Raw genomic sequence first — 17,585 nt, forward strand, 5'->3', positions numbered from 1 at the left:
CGGAGAGACTGAGAACCTCAGTCTTCAACCAGAACCGTCTTCCCCCTCCTCCCAGAGACCTGGTCACAGCCTCGCTCTACAGTCAGGCACATGCTGATGTCTTTCTAGAAGCTTCCCCACCTGCCCTAATTTGTTTCCAATGTCTTAGGTTCTATGCTTCACTTACTTATGTTCACCGGCAAGTGCCTGCCTATTCTGTGAATGTTCCAGCACCTTATATTGGACCCACCACCTCTGGGTAACCGGGACAGAGTACTGTTCGGTGGTTTACCAATCACCAGGAGGAGCTAAAGAGTTATTTTCTAAGCTGGTATCTCCGACATCTTTTACACTTCATCTGATTTCCAAGTAGGGTGAGGACAGACACCGATGCACACACATGACACGGGCACAAGCTAGAACGCCCCCAAGTTATGCAAGGAGCCTCAGGTTTCAAGATTCAGCATAAAGAACCAGTTTCCGAGTTCAGAGAACTCTACACCCCCACCGTTTCTGGGTGACTCCACGCATGTTATCTACCTTTCTTGAAGCTGTCCTTCTATAAAACCATTTCCTACTCACTCTGCAACAGCTTTGGGATTCTATGAAATTGTTCAGAAAGCAGAACTGTGGAGAGCGTGCTGGAGGTGCGGGGTAGTGGAGGTGCTGCGGGGTGCCTCCCGCCTTCTAGAAGGAGCTAGCTGTACTTCTATCCCTGAGAAGGCAGCGGCTTAAGGATTTGGCTTTCCCTTCATCGGCGGGAGGGTTTCGAACTGCAACGGGCATTGCCAGGGTTTGGAGAAAGGAAACAATAGTAACCAATGAGAAAAGTGGAAATGACCAACCAAAATCCAGACTCACTTTCGTCAGCAGAGTCAACTCTCCGGAGTAAGTCTACTAGAGGGACAGACTCAAAAGCCGTCGAGGGAGGTGCTTCTTGAATTGGGGAGCCCCTGGGACGGTGGGTCTGGGCAGGCTGTTAACACCCGTGTTGCACGTCTAAATTGTCCGGGCCTTGCTGGTAAGTGTACACTTGACCAGGCGAGCTGTGAGCAAGCGTGTGCTCTGAACCACAGCCCTGTCCTTGCAGAGCGGTTGGAAACGTGAGGCTTTCCCCAGACCCGGTGGTGGGTGATCGACCCGGTTCAGCATCGCCCTTTGGGTGCCCGTGGCTGTGACGTGAGAGCGGGGGAGCCGGGGTGGGGTGGGGGTTCGGCCTACTCTTCTCTTTACTTCGGGGTTTGGTTCCAATTTTTCTTCCTAAAACAGTATGTCATCGGGACGAGGGTGGGAGGTCACAGAGGCCCTGCGTCCGGCTCCGGCACAGCCCCAGCAGGGCCCGAGGTCCTTCCCACCCGCCACGCCCCCCACTTGGGCAGGTCCGTGCGCCACCGTGAGGAACATGGCTGCCTCGCAGGGCAGACCCCCCCACCTCGTTCGTAACCGCGCTCTGGGCGCCACGTGCCTTCACAGCCGTCAGCGCGACGCCTGAGCAGCGCGCGGCGCCCCTTCTGCCGCCCCCTCGCGCCCCGCACGCGGCCCGGGAATCTGGGCGACGAGACCACCGCCTCCGAGAAGGGGCAGAAAATGACGCGCGCGCCGCGGGCTCCGGGACCCCCGGGAGACGCCCCCGCGGCGGCCGGACCTCGCTCCCCGGGCGCCTGACGCACGCACCCCGCCTGCGCCCTCCTCGCCCCGTCGTGCGGGGGGCGGGGTGCGCGCCGCGCTGTCCCCCCCGCGGCCGTCGCGCTCCCCGGAGACGCGCGGGGGCACTGTCGCCGCCGCCTGCGCAGCGCCCCCCGCCGGCCCCGCCGCGAGCTGGCCGCCCGCCAGCGCCGCCCTCGCCCCCGCCCGCCCCCGGTGCGCGCCACGCCCGCGCCCCTCCCCAGCCCCGGCCCGGGTGCGGTCGGCAACAGGTAGCCGGGCCGCTGCGTGCTCGGGGAGACAAAAAGCGCCGTTGGGAGCGAGCGCGGATCGCCAGGGGGCGAAGGCGGCGGTGGGAGAGCCGGACGGCTGGGGGGGGGGGGGCTCGGGGGCTCGGGCCCCTCCCCAGAGCCCCCCTGCCCCCGGGAGAGCCGGCCGTTGCGCAACGCCGGGGCCGGGCGCGGGGCGCGGGTCCTCGCGGCGCTCGGGCGGCGGCGCTGGCCCCGGCGCGGGGAGGGACGCGGCCGGCCGGGCGGGGGAGCGGGCGCGGGGAGGGGCGGCGCGGGGCGGGGCGGGGGCGGGGCCGCGGAGAGCCCGCCCCCGCCGGCCGCGGCCATTGGCGGCGGGCCGGGGGCGGGTGCGGGCGCGGCGATTGGGGCCGCGGCCGCCCGTCACCGCGAGGCTGGCGGGCGGCGACGTAGCGCGGCGCTCGGAACTGACCTACTAACACACATCTCCCGGCGCGGCCACGGCGCCCGCGGACCCGGCGCGCCGCCCGCCTCCCGCGCCGCGCCCTCGCCGCCGCCCGCCCGCCCGCCGCCCCGGAGCCCCGGCCCGAGCCCCGCGCGCCCCGGGGACCCCCCCCTCCCGCACCCGCTCCCGGCCGCCCGGGCGCCCCGCCGTCCCGGGCGCAGGAACACGGTAAGCGCTCCGCCCACCGCCGCCGGCCGGGCCCGGCGCCCCGCTCGCCCCGCTCGCCCCGCTCTCCCCGCCCGCTGCCGGGGGCGCGCGGCCGGCGGCGGCGGCGGGTGTGCGCGGGGCGTTCGTTACATAAACTTTTGCCGCCGAGTCGGGAGGGGGCCTCGCCACCGTCAGGGGCCGCTTTGATTGCAGCGCCCCGGCGCCGCTCTCCCCCCGCGCCGCTGTTGCATAATGTCTCCTGATTTCGGGAGAGCGGGTGTTTCGGTGGCGCCGAGCGCCGGGGAGGCTGAGCCCTGCCGGGCGGGAAGCGCCGCGCCCGCTCGCCCCTGCCTCGCCCCTGCTGCGGGCCGGGCGGCGGGGTGTGTGCGGGGGGCGCTCGGGGGGCGGCCGGGGGGCCAGCGTGAACGCGACGAGCCTCGGTTTCCTTGTTGAGGGAGAGCGCCGGTGGCGTGAACCGCGACGGCATTCGGGGAATGCGTGCGCCGCGTTTGTTTGTGTCGGGGGCCGCGTCTGCACCGACGTCTTCCAGCCGGGTTGTCGTCAGCGCGCGTGAGCGGCGCCGGAGAAGGTGGTAGGGTTTGTCCTTGCGCGGATTGCATAACCTGCCCGCGGTGAGATACCGGCTCGCGTTACGAGCCCGTGCGGGGGTGTGCGCGTACGTGTGTCGCGATTCGGAAATTGGAGCGCGGCGCTGGAGAGGAGGTCGTTATTGACATCTCTACCGCGTCCCGGATAGAGAGAGATTTTTAAAAAAAAAAAAATAAATAAATAACCACTCCTCCCCCCAAACGTGCAGAGTCCCTCGGGGTGTGCTCCGGTCTTGGATCCTCCCGGGGTCCGCCCCTTAGGTGTTCCGAGCTGTTAGGCGTAAATCTGGGGCGAACCATGGTGGCGTCCACCTCCCCACCTTCGTGATTTTAATGCGTTCCACTCCGTCAGCCCCATTTCTCACCTTATTGTCGTTGCTTTTTCAGACACGACAAGACAGATCACATAATAGTTTCCTGGAAATGTTGCATTATGTAACTGCCGAATTTGCTGGCAGTCAGCATAGGAAGCGGGAGCTAATTACGTGATTTTATAATCTTGCTACAAAGAAAGTAGGACAATGTCAGCCTTTAAAATGTCACTGTCACAGTTTGTTTTTTTTTTTTTTTAAGGATATTTTAAACAGGAAAGTAGTCAACCGGGTAAGGCACCGAGTTAGCTCCTGCAGCTGAATGTGTGTCTTTTGCCCTAAATGAAATGTGCGTCCCTCTAAATTTAGCCCTATCGCGTTTGGACAGTTGTGGCCTCGCAATGCTATTTCTGGTGTTTTCTCCAGGGCTGTGTGCAAATACAAGTTCAAGGCCATTTGCTGTAGTTTTAACTTCACGCCTTGGGAGACCTTTGATAAGACTGTATTTTTAGGAACGCATTTCGCAGAGCCCGGTGATTTGCTGGATGCCGATTCCCATTTATCTTTATAAAGGACACTTAGGAAAGTGCTGTGTTCCCGGAGAACGGCAGGGGATGGCCAAGCGTCATCTTCTGGTCCTGGCTCTTGTAAATAACAACAGCGAATGAGGTCACAAGTATTTATTTCACATCGTGGTTTTTCCCCCCTCCAGACCAGATATGATTTATGGGAAACAGATATAGGTTAGTAGATTGCATTTTCGTGTAGACACCCTAGTTTTTAGTCGAGTGAGGATGTATGAATATATAATGTACCCAGATTTTACATTTCTTCCGGCACTCTGGGGTAGTGTAATTATGTGTGAATATATTTATATGATGGTATATATGTCAGATTTTTTTTTCCTGATGTAACATTTAAATAATTAAAGGGCAGGGTTTGGGGTATTTTTTTGGGGGGGGGCGCGTTACAGAGATTCATCCTTGGAATAAATTATATGACCCCAGATCATATTGCAGTTGCTTTCCAAGAGGCGGATAGCGCTCCAGGCACCCCCCCCCACCCCCCGACCCGCCCCGGTGTCAGACCCCGACCTACTTTGGAGCTCGCGCCCGGAGCCCCGGGCCTGCCGGGGACCGCGCAGCGCCACCTTCCGATCGCGACCTCCGGGGACGCGCCCCTCGCGCCCGCGGGCCCTAGAGGGACCCGGGCGGGGGGCTGGGATGTGGGGGTGGCGCTTGGGGGGGCCTAGGGTCGGGACCCGGGAGCGCCCTAGGCGGCGCTTGGGCGGGAGCCGCACGGCGGCCTGCGCGCCTCCTCCGCGCCCCCTCCCCACATTCCTTTGTTCTGGCGCGGGGGTCCTGGCAGAGCCGAGGCCCCGCTGCGCCGCCCACCCGGCGGGGGCGGGTCCCGGGGAGGCGCGGCGCGGGGGCCGCGGAGGGACCTGGGTCCGGGAGTGCGGGTGCGCCCCGGCTACGCGGGGCGGAGGGAGGGGAGCGGCGCGGGGCCGCGGCGGGTGCGGAGCGGAGCTGGGGAGCAGCCAGGGGCCCCCGGGGCGCGGCGCGAGGGGCGGGCAGGCCGGCGGCCCGGCAGCTCTGGCGGCCTGCCCCCTGCCTTCCCCCCGAGATACCTTTGTTCCTGGAGCTTCATTGTGTTTTGGAGCCGGAGCCAAGTGCTTCTGGATTCGTGAAGTGAGAAGGACCTAGAAACCCTCCAAATGTCAAGAGACCGCAGGCCCTGGGGGTGGGGGCGCTCCAGCAGGGGTGGTGGCGGTGGAAAGGAGCGCCCCGGCCTGACTGTGGCTAGTCGAGTGTGTGTGTGTGTGTGTGTGTGTGTGTGCGCGCGCGCGCTTTTTTTGAACCTTTACTTCTTGCGGTCAAAGGCTAGAGAAGAAAGAACTTGAATCCCCTGAGTTCAAAATAAAAGAGAAATCAGCACGCCCACGCAGACGGCGCGGTGCTGCTGTAAGACTGAGTACAGTGCTCTGGTCCCGGCGCAGGGGCCTCTGGGGTTTGCGAGGCCGGGGCGGCATCACAGGTGCTCGCCGGCAGTCAGCTCTCCTGAAAAGTTTCTTCTGTGGGATCACACCCTGCATCCCCGCCCCCAGTTTCTCTCCCGAGCTCCAAGGCCACTGTCAGTAGGGGGGGCGGCGGCTTTGGCAAAGCGCTGTGTGCAGGCCCAGAAGAGCTGGGTCCGCAAGCCCCCAGCCTGTGATTTTGGGAGCTGCTGGGATCTCATGGGTGTCCGGGGTAAACGGAGGAAATGCAGCCTGTCCGGTGGGTACTTGCGAGGAGCTCCGCTTTCTTCCGTGCAGCTGACCAGAAACCAGATTGTTTTGTTTGGTTGAATAAAGGTATTCACCTGAGTTTATTCTCTGCCTGAATCTCCTTCTGATAATAGTAAGGACTGAACTTCAAGTCTGTAATTAAAGACCCTTCTTGGAATAGGTTTTCTAACAATGTTGGTTCCCCCCCACCCCCCAAAACTGTGTGCCGTTGCGTTCAGTGCTGATTTAAGTTTGAAGGAATTCTTGATGGTATTGCAGAGCCACCCAAGTCATTGGGTTAATGTTTTGGGGAAGTGTTAGAAGGAACACAGAGGTGAGATGGGGGGGGGGGGGCGCGGGGAGAATGATGTAAAGAGTGCCACACAGCGTGGCTTTTTCCACTTCCCTTGACCTCTCTCTGTGACGGTTTTCCTTGGCCTGGACCGTCCACTTCTGGACTTCTGTGGTCTGAGACCAGCCAAGGCTGGTGGGACCCCACAGATGAGACGTCCAGGAAGGACTGTGTGCAGCCTGCGCGGCTGAGAACCAGGGCCGGTCCCCGTGACTCTGCTGACACTCCGCCCTTTTGATTAATGCCGAGGATTTCGCCCGATCGACACAGGGCAGATCATGCGAGAATGCAACAGCCTGGAAGTCCTCATTCTCCTCGTGGCCCTGTTGCTGCTCACTCCTCAGAAATGGAATTAAGAGCGAATCCTTCCTAGACCCTACCCCTGCATGGGCCTGGTCCCTGTGCTCTGCTCCGTCGCTGTCCCCATTTTATAGGTGAGCGAGTGGAGGCGCAGAGCCCAGACCAACAGCCTGCGCACGGGCTGGTCTCTCTTCCTCCCCAGAGTACGAGTGCAAGCTCACTGTAGTTTTTGAAACAATTTCCTTTTCTGTGTTAAAGGCTTATCTTTGCGAAGGGGCAATTATAACATCGGTGTGATGCAACAGCCTGAAAATTAAAAACCCTTTGTTAGAGCGCTTTCCCGTGTTGAGCAACCGCCTGACTCACCGGCCCAGTGGATGTTTCTAGTTGACCTTGCCTTGGTCCGTAGTCAGTTCCGAGACGCGAATGCGATCGGGGCATGGAATGGAAAAGGTGCGGTCATAGAGCCTCGGCTTTATTTTTACCCGTGCTAAAATCACACATACTTCATTATTTCCATTGTAATCCAGATGGCAGCGATGGTGTGAGGAGTTGTTTATTTTTAATTCGTATTGAGGGAATGAGAGCAGCTTGGGATTCGGTTCAAAATATGACAGAAACAATGTAACCGAAGTTTCCTTTAATATGTGTTTCTGGGTTTTGTTAAGGTATGCCGGTGTTTCACAGCATCAACGCATTGTTTGATATCCTGTTGTTCTCCTAAATTATATTTGAGTTGATTTTTATCCAGATCGGACTCTTTGAGAATGTCGAAAGATGTTGACCTTTGATCGCAGACATTACATAAGAGCTTTTCAGTTTCAAAATGAATCTGTATTACCACTAACCCCAATTACCTCTCATATTTCTTTGCAAATACCTTTCCTGTAGTTTAAAAAAAATACTGTTTCAAAAAAAATACTGTTTTTCATATGGTTTTAATTAGAGAGCTTAAGCTTGTTTTTATGATAAGAGAGTTTAGTAGGGATTTTCTGGATGCCATTCATAATAATCTGTGTTTTGAGGATTCAGTTTCTTTGGAATCAGAATGATCTTTGTATTATAAGGCTCTTAGTTATCAGAACATGGTGTCTTTTATCAATCAATGCTTAAAAAGGATCTGAAACTGCAGTTAAGTAGCCTTCAAGTAAACACTAAAACACTTCAAAAAATCTGTCCTATTCATAAGGCACAGAGTAAAGTAAATGACATTTGTAACCATCTTGATCACTGGCCAAGAAAGTGAAATTAAATAGAAGAAATCGAAAAGTCAAGCCGAGGAGAACTGGAATGGCTCCTCAGTGTAACTACAGACATTCAAGAACTTTCTCTGCCATCATCATTCACCCCGCACGTGCCCGCGGCAGAATCTCCTATAAGGGGGTTACCGCGAGATTGCCTGTGTCCCTAATTTCAGATCACTTGTCAGACCCATCAATTATCTTTGGAAGTATCAAGGAAACTAATGTCCCCATTTCGAAGTGACTGCAGCTTTTAATAAATGCTCTACCATTCCACTCCCCGCCCCCCGCCAGATTCCTCCCCCTCTTCAGTGAGAGCAATCTGGATTTCAGTTGTTTGTACATGTTAGCGTCTCTGCACACAGTCGTCAGCGTATTGTTACTATGCGCTAAGTCACAAACACCATCTTCTTTTCTAAGAGTATCAAGCTGTACTCTTTCAGAGTGCATTTCACAAAATGCACTGTTGCCCTATTTATTACGATTAAATCTGATTTTTAAGCAGTCTTCGTTGAGGATGAGAGAGCAAGCAAGTTGAAATATTTTCACATATGGTAAACTCTATCAGGTTTGGACACATTAACTTACAGAGGCGCCTGAATAGAAAAAGCAGGTTAATCTGTTGCTGTGATAGGACCGACTTTGGCGAGGTGTGAGAGCCACTTTATGTGTGTGCCCATATCTGGATCAAGTACACATTTCTCTAATGTTAGGCTTAAAGTCCAGTGTTACTGGAGACGGAATTATATTATTGAATGGGAGGCACTTCATTGGCAATTAGAGCGGCTTAACATAGTTTTATTAAAAAAAAAAAAAAAAAAAGCCCTTGGGGCGCCTGGGTGGCCATCCAACTTTAGCACAGGTCATGATCTCACGGTTCCTGAGTTCCAGCCCCGCGTTGTCGGGCTGTGGGCTGACAGCTCAGAGCCCAGAGCCTGCTTCGGATTCTGTGTCTCCCCCTCCCTCTATCCCTTCCCTGAGCGCTCTCGCTCTCTCTCTCTCTCTCTCTCTCTCAAAAATAAATAAACATTAAAGATAATTAAAAGTAAAGAAGTAAATATCTTTTTAAAAATGTCTTTGGGGCGCATGGTTGGCTCAGTTAGTAGAGCATGCTTGGGGTCGTGAGTTCGAGCCCCACGCTGGATATGGAGATTACTTTAAAAAAAAAAAAGCCTTTGTTTTTCAGCCGGAGAAAATCCTCTTGCACGTTCAATGCCTCCAGAGTTTCCTCATCCCCCATTCTCCCCGTGATGGCTTGTGTGCGTTCTTTTCCTGTTCTACCTCTGCTTTAAGTACTGGATTGTATTCTTACCCATGAAAAGGAGTAAAGCATTTTTTATCGTGACTCTACCCACCGCAAAATATGTAGGTTCACATTTTCCAACTTTTAATAGTTTAAAGAGCTGTGACTTGGTTAGCTTTATTTACTTATTTATCTTTCACTGAAATAGCACTTTTCTGCTTCTTGGACAGTTTCCAATTTAACATAAAATAATTTTTTTCTTTAATGTTATCTCTGCTACACCCCCAGAGGGGCTAAATGGCACCTCCAGAGAGTGGAGGGAAGTGAGAAAATTCTATAAAAAAATGCTTCTGAAATATGAAGCCCCCATCAAATAGTATTTCATCTTGTAGTGACAGAAAATTTTAAATCAAAATGTGTAATACAAGCAGTTTGCAATGAGACTTCCCCTTTAAAGAAATCATTAATGACAGAATGTGTCGTCTAAGATTTTAGATGCTTGAAACAAAATTTTCCTTCGCGTTTCATAAAGACTGAATTCTCAACCATGTTTTTCCTTTTTTTTTTTTTTTGTTAAGTTTATTTATTTTGAGAGAGAGAAAGAGAGCAGGGGAGGGGCAAAGAGAGAGAGGGAGGGAGAGAGAATCCCAAGCAGGCTCTGCGAGGTCAGCAGTGCCCAACGTGGGGCTCGATCCCATGCACTGTGAGATCGTGACCCGAGCCTAAATCAAGAGTCAGACGCTTAACCGACTGAGCGGTCCAGGTGCCCCGACTATGGTTTTTCTGAGGTGCAGCCAGGCCAGGGAAGGTGTAGCTCCGTCATTGTAAACATAAGCAACAATGTCGCTCCTCGAAGTATGAGGTGTAAGACTTCATGCTGTGAACTTTTATTCTTTCAGATAATTTTTTAAACCAGACTTTAGCCCTAATTAAAAACCACCTTTAGGTCATCTGACTTGAGCAGATGTTAAGAACTCCCACCCCTAGTGTATAGTGATGTGCTGTGAAGATGCCTTGATTAGATATGGCACGTCTGAACGAGGGATGGGACGGCGTGTCCGCTGGAATGATGTGTCCCCTGCCCTTCATGTCCCTCTTCACGCGTGTCTGGAGCAGCCTGGTTACCTGGTGGGTGTGATGAAGTTGATCACGCCAGGCGTGTGAGCATTGTGGAACCCGCAGTGGGTGACAGTCACTCGAAGAAGGAAATCGAGGCGCACCTGGGTGGTCTGGAAGCCTGATGCAGAGGCGAAGCCGGTGTTAAGTCAGCCCTAAGGGAAAGCATTGCAGTTCGAGATAAGTCGTTGGTTGAGCGCATATGGCTGTGCCAGAAGGCCTCCCTTACACACATCATTTGGGGACATAAAGAGGTTCTAAGGCCCAGCTCTGCCCTTCGGTGCTGTGTGATCTTGGGAGAGTCGCTCAGTCTCTCTGTGTTCTAACTACGCACCTCCCCTCCATGTTGAAAATGGACACACTCTGGTGTGGCACACACACACACACACACATAATCATAGGTGACGATGGCCCTTGCTGTATTTTTTCTTTTCCCCTATTTGAGCATACAGGAAGGCCAGGAGATGAACATTTTAGCAGAGATGAGAGTTTAGAATGTTTTCTCACTTCATCAAATCCTCTCAGGATGTACAGCAGCTCCAGAGACGCTGGAAAAGGGTTCTGGGTGGCACGTTTGTCGTGTTAAGGCAGTTCTGGCAGCATCTAATAGTGCCTTTCTGCCCCCAAAGTCACTGAGCAAATGGGTGTGTATTACTCAGAAATGGGAGTGACGCAGGAAAGGAACCCTCGGTAGGTACACAGCGACCCTGTGCGAGCGTCGGAGAGGGCGCGGGGGGTGGGGGTGGGGGGGGACAGGACCCGATCTGGGCTGAGCCCGGCTACTTCACTAGCTGTGGGACTCTGGGCAAGTCACTTAACTTCTCCGAGCCTTCATTTTCTCTTCTGAATATGGTCATCGTGAGGGTAACAGAAATCTGGGAGACCAGGCTACGGTGCCTGCTGTGTAGTAAACGCTCCGTAAGCGCCACCACCCTACCCAGAAGAAAGCAGTGGGGCCAGAAATGGTGTGCTGTGGGCACCAGGCCCCTTGCGGTGATGGCACCCCACCCCCCAGCCCTGGCTCCTCGGGAGACAGGGAGCTCCTGGACTCCTGAGGGTTTGTTTCCTTCCCTTCCCCCCTCCCGTGCCCCCAGCCTGGCTCTGTGCCTGGTCCACACAGTTGGTGCTCGTGTGTGCTGAATAAATCAATTAATGAATAAGAAAAGCTCTCTGTGAATAAGTAAGATGTCTTAGGATTTACGTAATCATCTTCAGTAAAAAAACAAAAACATCAGAAAGTTTTTTAGTTACAAAACTGTCTTAGATAAGGCAAATGAGTCAAGAAAATAATTGGGCACCTTTACGTTCAGTTTGTTGCTAGGATACAAAGGTATTACTTTGCACCCTGAAAAAATCTGCAGAGGATTTGGGCATGTAAAACAAACCCGTACAAAGATACGGTGCATATCAGCACCTCTCTCTGCATTATCTCACACTTATTAAAAATTTTTTTAGATGTTTATTTATTTTTGACAGACAGAGTATGAATGGGGGAGGGGCAGAGAGAGAGGGAGACACAGAATCTGAAGCAGCTCCAGGCTCCGAGCTGTCAGCACAGAGCCCGACGCGGGGCTCGAACCCACGGACTGCAAGATCATGACCTGAGCTGAAGTCGGACGCTTAACCGACTGAGCCTCCCAGGCACCCCTGCTTTCTCACACTTAATGATAAACTCTTTCCAACGCTGCAAGGTTATTCGATAAGAAATGTTACAGCAAGCACTCTAAGGTAGCAGGTGGCCGTTTGCCAGTGGAGCCAGAGACACAATATTTGCAGATGAGGGAAGATGCCCAGGTTCTAGTACAATTCAAATGGGAAGAAAATGAAAAAGAAGCGAGACTTTCTGTGGGTGTTGGATGTGCCGGCAAAGTTGTAGACATGAGAAAGTGGACATCCAGCATGCGGACGGTGAGAAGCGAGGGGTTAAAGGGAAGTTACGACGAGGGGGATACTTTTGCTGAACGGACGCGGGACAGTGTCCCCTGTGCAGTGAGGGCTGGCCGCCCCGCTGCCCCAGACTCTTGGTGCTTGCAGCCTTTGGACCAGGAAGATTGGAAATGATGAAATAAGGAAAAGTTTAGGAAGAGTAACGAAGACAGAAAGGTGGGGCATTTCAAAAGCCTAGCTGTGAAACTCATCGGGGAGGCAAATGTAAAAGGAATGTGACTTTTCTTTTTTTTTTTTTTAAGCAAGGGACACATTTTAAATGCATGGGAAAGGGGCGCCTGGGTGTCTCAGTTGGTTAAGCATCCGACTTTGGTTCAGGTCATGATCTCGCAGTCCGTTGAGGTCAAGCCCCACATCGGGCTCTGTGCTGACAGCTCATAGCCTGGAGCCTGCTTTGGATTCTGTGTCTCCCTCTCTGGCTTGTGCTCTGTCTCTCTCTGTCTCAATAATAAGTAATAAACATTAAAAAAAATTCTTAATGCGTGGAGACAGTGAGTCTCTGGTGGGAAAAAAATATCCTTGAAAGGAATGTTTTGATGGCTCAAAAATGAGCCAGTATGACCTGAGGATCCCACGGAGACTTGAAGGGCGCCCTGGAAAAGATCGATGCACTTGCGCCTGCATCGATTCTCTTTGCCTCCACACTTGGTAGGGACCTAACCGAGCAGGGGTAAACCCCCCCTCGCAGGGCAGAGCCCCTCCAGTATGTAGAGAAAAGGTGGGTTTTCCCGTCAGAAGACGAAACCTGAGTGGGACTACAGAAAGCAGTGTTGTTGTGCGAAGTGAGAGCCAGACAGGATTCCCTTTCTACCCCGTCCCTTCCCTCTGCACACACTCTGTGCCTTTGTTCCCCGTGAATGCCGTACTATCAAAAACACACAGAAACTTGGTATTATTAATCATGAGTTTCGCTAAATTGCAACCGACTGTTTACACGTTGGCTCAGCTTGATGGACCAAAAAAAAAAAAAAAAAAAAACCAACCCAAAAAAAACAACCAACATGGCAGTAAACCTTCCTCCTTACGATCCTGAACTTATTACATCATTTTTTCTGTTCCTTCTGGAAAAGAGACAAGAGGCTGGCAGGCTTTTCCAGCTGATAAAATTAAACTTCGTTTCATTAGTCATTACAAAACTATGCACAAGAAAGACAGAGTGATGTAAAACAAGAACAGGCAAGCTTTTTAATGTGGCGGGAGAGAGTGACACGCAGATAGCCCTGAATGAGCGGCTGTGTGTCCGTGTGTCCGGAATGAAAGCGTTACCTACCGGGAAATTAGGCAGAGAAGCCCCGTCCAGAAACAGTTAGATCCAACAGTCACCACAGAAGGATTGTTACTGGAACCTAATACGGGCTTATTACCTCATGTCAAGCCAAATTCAGATTAAAAATATCTCATCAGTGGAAAAGGAAGCCAGCTGATGGTTCTATTTTTGAGGGTTTTTTTTTTTGTTTGTTTGAAACTCATTAGTAAAATGGAAAGAAATTCTTTCCATAATTATATTCTCTAGGTTTAAAATAATCTCAAGTTTCAAGAATGTGCTGTACTTTAAAAAAAAAAAATCTCTTTGAATAGTAACTGTTTATTTTAGTCCCAAACTACTGTATAAATGACATGTATTGTGGCAGACTTTTCAGGACCAAAAGTAAAAAAAGCACTCAGGATGCTTCAGTCGAAAGTGGATGTCTGATAAATCGGGTTGAAGGAAGCAGAAACAAAGAAGGTACCCGAAGCCGTAGCGCGGGTGCACCAGGAGAGGCGGCTGTGTGCGGAGGGCCCCCGGGTGCGGAGGGGCGCTGGGCCACCTGGCCGGGGGGGGGGGGGGGGGGGGGGGGGGGGGGGGGGGGGGGGGGGCTGTGGACGGCGGCCCAGCGGGAGGCCAGGGCTGTGCCGGACACCTGTGTGTCCCCTTGAGCGTCAGGTCGAAACAACTTCGACTCGGTCGGTTTGTGTGGCTTTTCTTCTCATTTTTATGAAGGTGGAAATTTCGCACCCGTTCTATTTTATTCCGTGTGACTGCAGGATGCGCTCACGGATATGGGAGCTCGCCTGGGAAGGTTCCTTGGAAGAGGCCATCTTGCTGGCCTCGCGGTGACAGAAAGGTCGTCTGTGATTAGTCAGGAGCACGGTTTACACTGCAGCCCCTGGGGGCGGCGTGCCCTGCCCGTCCCGCCAGGCCCTGTCTCCACGTGCCCCGCCCCACACTTGTGCCCCGGGAGCAGCCCTCCGCCGTTTGCCCCTGGGCACGCGGGGTGCGGCTCCCTCTTCCTGGGCCGCGTGGCACCCTGCTGACAGGGGCTTGTCCTGTGCAACTTACCTATTTCCTTTTCCGGATGGCAGGCTCCTTGAAGGAAAGAGCTTTGTCTTTTCTTTTTTTTTTTTTCTTAATATTTATTTATTTTTGAAAGAGAGAGACAGAGGCTGAGCGGGGGAGGGGCAGAGGGAGAGGGAGACGCAGTATCTGAAACAGGCTCCAGGCTCCGAGCTGTCCGCACAGAGCCCAACGCGGGGCTCGAACCCTCGAACTGCGAGATCGTGACCTGAGCCGAAGTCAGACTGAGCCCCCCCAGGCGCCCCAGGAAAGAGCTGAGCCTTGTTCAGACCCGTAGGCCCTGCCTGTGAGGCGTGGGTCCTGGCGCCCGATGGGCGATAAACATGTAACAAATGGGTAACTTTTCCTTTGCTGTATTGTAGGCTGGCCGGGACCCAGGAGACAGACCCCGGAGCCCGAGAGCTTTGTCCCGGACTGCAGACCCGGGGGAAGCCTGTTGATGGCTTTTCCGCCGCCGTCGTCAAAGCCCTGGTGAACCGCGGGGAAGCGCTGGGTCGTGATTCGGATGCAGCTGAGGAAAATGCAGACCATCAAGAAGGAGCAGGCGTCCCTGGACGCGGGCAGCGGCGGGGACAAGATGCCGGTGCTCGGGCCCGGCCTGGCCGACGTCCCCGAGGACCTGGCGGCCGGCGAGGAGCTGCTGCTGGGCGAAGGCAGCGTGGGGAAGAGCAAGTCGGCGGCGTGCCGCCGGAAGCGCGAGTTCATCCCCGACGACAAGAAGGACGCCATGTACTGGGAAAAGAGGCGGAAAAACAACGAGGCGGCCAAGCGGTCCCGGGAGAAGCGGCGGCTCAACGACCTGGTCCTGGAGAACAAGCTGATCGCGCTGGGGGAGGAGAACGCCACTCTGAAAGCCGAGCTGCTCTCCCTCAAGTTGAAGTTCGGGCTCATCAGCTCGGCGGCCTACGCGCAGGAGATCCAGAAACTCAGCCATTCCACAGCCGTGTACTTTCAAGACTACCAGGCGTCCAAGTCCAGCGCCGGCCCCTTCGCGGACGAGCATGAGCCCTCGATGGTGACGAGCGGCTGCATTTCGGTCATCAAGCACTCCCCGCAGGCCTCCCTGTCCGACGTCCGCGAGGGGTCCCCGCTGGAACATTCACAGGACGGGGCCGCGCGGGGCGGCTGCCGCAGCCCCGACGGCAAGTTCCAGGCCATCAAGCAAGAGCCGGTGGAGCTGGAGAGCTACGCCAGGGAGGCTGGCTCCGTGTACCAGAGCCTCGTGGGGGCCGCCTTCCCCGGCTACTCCCACTCCCCACCCCTGCTGCAGGCCGCTCGGTCCTCCAGCAACTCCCCCAGGACCTCGGAGGCCGACGACGGCGCCGTGGGGAAGTCCTCGGACGGGGAAGATGAGCAGCAGGTCCCCAAGGGCCCCATCCACTCTCCCGTGGAGCTCCAGCGCGTGCACGCCACCGTGGTGAAAGTTCCAGAAGTGAACTCCTCGGCCCTGCCGCACAAGCTTCGCATCAAAGCCAAAGCCATGCAGATCAAAGTCGAGGCGTTCGATCATGAGTTTGAGGCCACGCAAAAGCCGTCCTCGCCCGTGGACGTGACGCCCAAGAGGCATTTTGAACTGGCGAAGCACAGCGCCCCGAGCGTGGTGCGCCCTTCCCTCCCCCCCTTCTCAGTGCAGGTGACGAACATCCAGGATTGGTCCCTCAAATCGGAACACTGGCATCAAAAAGAGCCGAATGGCAAAACTCAGAATGGCTTCAGAACGGGAGTCGTAGACCTGAAGGGCGGTGCCTACCAAGTGTCTGACCCCGAGAATTTGTTTCTGAAGCAGGGGATGATAGCAAACTTGTCGGCAGAGGTGGTGTCACTGAACAGACTCCTAGCCACACACCAGCTCTCCGCCTCCGACTCCGGGTAAACTGCTACTGAAAAAGCTCTGGGTGTTTGGAGAGCTGTCGTTTGCAATAGAGGAGTACGTTTTGTAGTAGGCGGGATTTTCACTGGACCCGTGATGTCATTCCACTGTCTATGTTCACATGCTGTCTGCTGGGTATCTTTCTGTGCACAGGTTACCATGGAGATTAGATTGTGTTATCACTCTGCCTTGTGTATAGTCAAATAGTCTGTTGCAAAGGCTGTACATATTGAACATTATTTTTGTTGTTCGATTATAAAGTGTGTCAGTTACCAGTTTCAATAAAGGATTGGTGACAGAGACAGAGCTGCCGCCGCCTTGCACTCGATCTTATGGAGAAGAGAAAGCAGTTTAGTTTACAAAAGCGGATGTGAATATACTCCGCGTTTTACTCACTCGAGGGAGTTTTCTCCCCTGACTTGGGGAAAACCGAAATGTGTGTTCAGCGCGTAATTTGTTTTTCTTCTAGCTTGGCCCAGGCTACCCTACGTTTGGAGACTTTCCAAAGAGAGGGGAAACAACTAACAATTTTCCCGCATTGGAGACGACTTTACTAAATTACTCCCTGCTATCTCTTTTCCTTTAAGCTTACATCTCCTCGCTCTTTTTTGTTGTTGTTGTTGTTTTTAAGTAGAAAAACCCAAGTTTTCTGGCATCAACCTTACTTGGATCATCTCGTCTTTAAATATGACACACTCATGTGGATAGTTGAGTCACTGACCTACTTTATTAATTAAAGGCTCTTTTCAAAGAGTGTGTGAAGGTTAAGGATGAAGTCGCTTTTATGTGATTCTAAATCTTAACAGTGATAAAGTTTAACAGTCTAGGGAGTTAAGCTCGTGAAATTCCAGTTTTATTTAGTTGCCAGAATTCCAAAGAACACATCAGTTACCCTATTTCGGCATGTATAGCCTGAGCATACGCAATGACTTGGTATTTTTAGGTTGCCAGTGAAGTATATAAATAGTAGCTTCTCCTGTAACGTAGAAGGCCAGACGAAAGCGTCATTCTGAGTAAATGGATGATAAGACCATTACTGATGATTTGCCCAGGTTCTGCAGTTGCGGGGAGAAGTGAGTGCGGACCAGATGTCTGCTGTTGCAGGGTGGGGAGTATGGGGGGCCAGGCAGAGGCCGGTCAAGCCCAGCTTTCTCCAAAGCTACTATCCTCCTGAAAGCCCTCTGCGGACCCACCTCTTTCCACACTGGCCTCCTTCCGGCCGCAGTGAGTGGAGGGGCCTGAGGCAACACAGGGCATGTGCAGAGTGACTTAACCCGCATTCTGCAGGGAGGGGCCCGACTGCAGCATCCCTGTTAGCAATCGTTTCGGCTGCCTGGTTTGAGTAGAAGCTGACTCCCTTATATTCTTAATAGTGGCCCTTTAGAGGCGCCTGGGTGACTCAGTTGGTTAAGCATCCGACTTCGGCTCAGGTCATTATCTCACGGTTTGTGAGTTCGAGCCCCGTGTTGGGCT

At 53.8% G+C, this 17,585-nt stretch overlaps 1 protein-coding gene across 2 annotated transcripts; it reads left to right on the forward strand.

Annotated features, from left to right (window-relative positions):
• The first annotated feature begins 2,457 nt into the window (after positions 1-2,457).
• On the forward strand, positions 2,458-16,440 carry NFIL3 (nuclear factor, interleukin 3 regulated). 2 transcript variants are annotated; one of them, XM_039241524.1, is made up of 2 exons: positions 2,458-2,544; positions 14,605-16,440. In XM_039241524.1, the coding sequence occupies exon 2, from the start codon at positions 14,748-14,750 to the stop codon at positions 16,113-16,115; it is 1,368 nt and encodes a 455-aa protein (XP_039097455.1). In that variant the 5' UTR covers positions 2,458-2,544; positions 14,605-14,747; the 3' UTR covers positions 16,116-16,440. The 2 variants fall into 2 exon arrangements, with proteins under 2 accessions (XP_039097455.1, XP_039097456.1); XM_039241525.1 differs by lacking the exon at positions 2,458-2,544 and adding an exon at positions 13,777-13,851.
• The last annotated feature ends 1,145 nt before the right edge of the window (positions 16,441-17,585 follow it).

This window comes from Hyaena hyaena, unplaced genomic scaffold (assembly GCF_003009895.1).
Source record: "Hyaena hyaena isolate Hyena2069 unplaced genomic scaffold, ASM300989v1 scaffold_194, whole genome shotgun sequence".
Lineage (NCBI taxonomy): Eukaryota > Metazoa > Chordata > Mammalia > Carnivora > Hyaenidae > Hyaena > Hyaena hyaena.